The sequence below is a fragment of the Octopus bimaculoides genome, chromosome 1 (assembly GCF_001194135.2).
Source record: "Octopus bimaculoides isolate UCB-OBI-ISO-001 chromosome 1, ASM119413v2, whole genome shotgun sequence".
Lineage (NCBI taxonomy): Eukaryota > Metazoa > Mollusca > Cephalopoda > Octopoda > Octopodidae > Octopus > Octopus bimaculoides.
The window spans coordinates 168,500,067-168,504,303 of NC_068981.1; the positions used below are offsets into that span (position 1 = coordinate 168,500,067).

Consider the following 4,237-nt stretch of genomic DNA (forward strand, 5'->3'; position numbering starts at 1 on the left):
GATGGCCCTGCTCGATCTGTAGAAAAGGTGTAGGTAGAAACTCTATAAGATGTACCCAGTGTAAGCTATGGACACATAAGAGGTGCAGCAATATCAAAGGAAGGCTAACTGGGAAGATGGCTTTTGTATGTGGCAGATGCTCAGGAACAATAAACACTGAAAATGTGCAGAAAACAACCTTTGCCACATTCCAGGGAGAAAAACTAGAAGTAGCTGATAGCTTCCGTTATCTAGGTGATCAAGTCAGTAGCGGGAGAGGGTGTGCTGAAAGTGTAGCTGCTAGAATAAGAATAGCCTGGGCAAAGTTCAGAGAGCTCTTACCTCTGCTGGTGACAAAGGGCCTCTTACTCAGAATAAAAGGTAGATTGTATGACGCATGTGTACGAACAGCCATGCTACATGGCAAGAAACATGGGCCGTGACTGCTGAGGACATGTGTAAGCTCGCAAGGAATGAAGCCAGTATGCTCCGATGGATGTGTAATGTCAGTGTGCATACTCGACAGAGTGTAAGTACCTTGAGAGAAAAGTTGGACTTAAGAAGCATCAGTTGTGGTGTGCAAGTGAGATGACTGCACTGATATGGTCATGTGGTGAGAATGGATGAGGATAGCTGTGTAAAAAAGTGCCACACCCTAGCGGTTGAGGGATCCTGTGGAAGAGGCAGACCCAGGAAGACCTGGGATGAGGTGGTGAAGCATGACCTTCGAAAATTGGGCCTCACCGAGGCGATGACTTTTCAAAATCTTTTTTTTTTAAATATTGAAACCAGTCAATCTTTAAAAGACTTCTGCATTTTCAAATTCTCTTCCCTATATATTTTCATTCATGCGGTACCTTCCAATTTTACTTTTATATATATATATATATATATAAATAAAACAATGTGTGCATTGCAAGTGTGTAAATGAGTATCACTGTCATGCAAGTAGAATCTTTCATTTCCAATATTCTGTGGAAATGTGTCTGGTAATGGGAAAATATTACCTTACTTGAGAGCAAGTGAGAATTGGCAATAGGAAAGGCATCCAACAATAGAAAAATCTACATCAACAAATCTTGTCTGACCACATGAGTATGGAAAAGTGGACATTAAAATAATGCTGATGATGATTACATGTATACATAAACATATTTTCGCATTTATATTGGACATTTTGAGCAAGGTAATACGCATCCAATGAACCAACCATTATGAAATCAGCGAAGAAATTAAAAGGTCCAAAAACAGAGCACAATACCTAATACATTCATGGTTCTCCACCGAAGGGGTTCATCATGACACATTAAATTGGACAAGTTCGTGTCTTCCTGGAAACGGCTGATGATATCTTGTCGCTTGATCAACAGAACCCTATCACTTGTTAGTTGTTGCATTAAATGTTTTCCACTCACCAACTTCAAAGGGTTTGTCATGTAAGCACCTGAAATGACAGCGTTTGCATTTTATTAAAATAAAGGAAAATAATAAAACAAACAATAGTAAAAATCAAAATTATTTAATGTGAATGCTACAAACAAAATAGCCATCCTTTGTATATTATTTACATCTCAAGGATATTTGTCCTCATCTTGTTTGTTGTTAACACGTTTCGGCTGATACACGCTCCAGCCTTTATCAGGTGTCTTGGAGAAATTTCAAACCTGGGTTCACATTCCTAAGGTATTTTTCGATATTATTATTATTATTATTCAGGTAATTGCCTGGAATTGAACTCGGAATCTTGGGGTTAGTAGCCTGTGCTCTTAACCACTACGCCATATGTCCATGGGAAATTATAGAGTGAATTTTAGGGCTTATAAATCTAATATTTTCTTATCCTTCCTTAATACCGGTCCCCATACACTATTCGTATTTGCACTTGGTCTGCTTAAGAGGTTGTTGTATCCTAACATATATGCTGCTTCTTTTAGTTTTCCTATTTTTCAGTGGTGTTCTCTGTCTATTATTTTAACTTCATCCCACAGGGGAAGGTGGTCTCCATTTTTTCATATATGATCAGCTATACCCGATTTATCAATATCTCCTCATGCCACAGCTTTGTGATATTCACCTACCATTATTTTGAGGGGGTGATATGTTTCGCCTTTGTATAACCTACCACAGCTGCATGGGAAGGAGTACACGCAGTTCTTAGTCACATTCTCTTCTATTGGTGGTTTTACTCGAAGGAGATATTTGTGAAGTGGACGCATTAATAACACGCACCAAGTATGGATTCAGGATATCCATATACTGCAAGCTGAGCATCACGGACGATACCTCAACTTCAATTCCCATCATTCATACAGTGTAAAGAGAGGGATTGCTCAGTGCCTAAAACATCGAGTAAAGAATATAAGTAGCGATTGTGATATATATCATGAAGAAATGATCAAGCTCAATAACAATCATTTAAGCAACAACTATCTCAGAAACACACAATCCACTCCAATTATGAAGAAAAAAGAGAATGAAACCAATAAACTGTCCACAGTCTGTCTACCCCATGTGAAAGGCCTCTCCGAAAAGACACAAAAGATATGCAGCCCATATGACATCAGGACAGTATTCAAGATTAATACAACACTTCGCAAATATCTCCTTTGAGTAAAACCACCAATAGAAGAGAATGTGACCAAAAACTGCGTGTACTCCGTCCCATGCAGCTGTGGTGGGTTATACAAAGGTGAAACATGCAGCCCCCTCAAAATAAGGGTAGACGAACATTGCAAAGCTGTGACATGAGGAGATATTGATAAATCAGGTATAGCTGATCATATATGGAAAAATGGAGACCACCTTCCCCTGTGGGATGAAGTTAAAATAATAGACAGACAACACCACTGGAAAATACAAAAACTAAGAGAAACAGCACATATGCTAGGATGCAACAACCTCCTAAGTAAATAATCCTGTTTATGCAACTGAAGCAGCATCGATTTAGATTGCCATCTATATATCATACTCAGTGTATATATGTTATTGACAGGCAAACTACTGTAGGTAAACATACTGTGTTAAAAATACATTATATATCTGAGCGAGTAGTAAGATTGCTTTAGTTGGCTAGTGAGACTGTTGGATACACTTCAGCCTTCTTGGCCCTTGTCAATGATGTACTTTGCAACCATATGCCTAGACGAGGCCGCCGGACTGGCTCCTGTGCAGGTGGCACATAAAAAGCACCATTAGAGCATGGCCGATGTCAGTACCGCCTGACTGGCCCTTGTAAAAGCACCCACTACACTCTCAGAGTGGTTGGTGTTAAGAAGGGTATCCAGCTGTAGAAACTTTGCCAGATCAGATTGGAGATTGGTGCAGCCTTCTGGCTCACCGGCCCTCAGTCAAACCGTCCAACCCATGCCAGCATGGAAAGCGAACGTTAAGAAATGATGATGATGACATAGTAAATGATGAATAATACATTTATTGGCATTGAGAAAAGCTGCTGGATTGAATAAATCATCTGGTGTATGCAATTGAAGCAGTATTAAATTAAAATAGATATGTATAGATCATACTTAATGTATATACAACATTGACAGCAAGTTACTGAGATTTTTGCCAGAAATGAAGTCTCTTATACAATAATACCATATATATCAGAGGAGACTAAAAATTGTCCTGGCAGAGGCTAGCAAGAACACTAGATGCAGTCTGGCCTTCTTGAGTCTTATTAATTATGTATACTTGCAGCCACATGTCTAGACAAGATCTGTCACTTTTAGTAAATAAGAGACAGTGAACAATACATTCACTAATATTGAGAATAGCTGCTGGGCTGAATTGCATACACCAGAAAACTGAAATGAAAAATAGGGTAAAGACCCTCTTTTGTCATGAATGACCAGGGGATTGCACCTAGAAAGTTCTCCTCCGAGGCACAAATCTGGGTAAGGTTGTTTTATGGAAGACCAGTAGTCGTCCATGCATACCAGCCTCTCCTCTTCATGCCACTGATGTTATCCATAGGAAAGGCAGAAGCAGAAACAGTCTGGCATCAATGATGTTGCAATTCATTTCTACAGCTGAGTGAATCTGAGCAATGTGAAATAAAGTGTCTTGCTCAAGAACACAATGTACAGCCTGGTCCAGGAACCAAACTCACTACTTCATGATTGTGAGTTTGACGCTCCAGCCACTGAGCCATAAAACTGAAATAATTATTAACAAAAAAAAAAAAAAGACCAATTGCCTTGGGCTGACTAATACCTTGTGAGAAGAAAGGGTAAACAGATACTGGTGAGAGCTTCCT

The 4,237-nt window shown here is 39.3% G+C and overlaps 1 protein-coding gene across 2 annotated transcripts in view; it reads right to left on the minus strand.

Moving 5' to 3' along the window:
• LOC106883282 (serine-rich adhesin for platelets) overlaps window positions 1-4,237 on the minus strand; it is a 76,501-nt gene that overhangs the window by 3,018 nt on the left and 69,246 nt on the right. For both annotated transcript variants that reach the window (XM_052972596.1, XM_052972591.1), the window contains exon 8: window positions 1,241-1,423. In XM_052972596.1, the coding sequence (XP_052828556.1) occupies window positions 1,241-1,423 (183 nt within the window). The remainder of the gene's footprint in view (window positions 1-1,240; window positions 1,424-4,237) is intronic.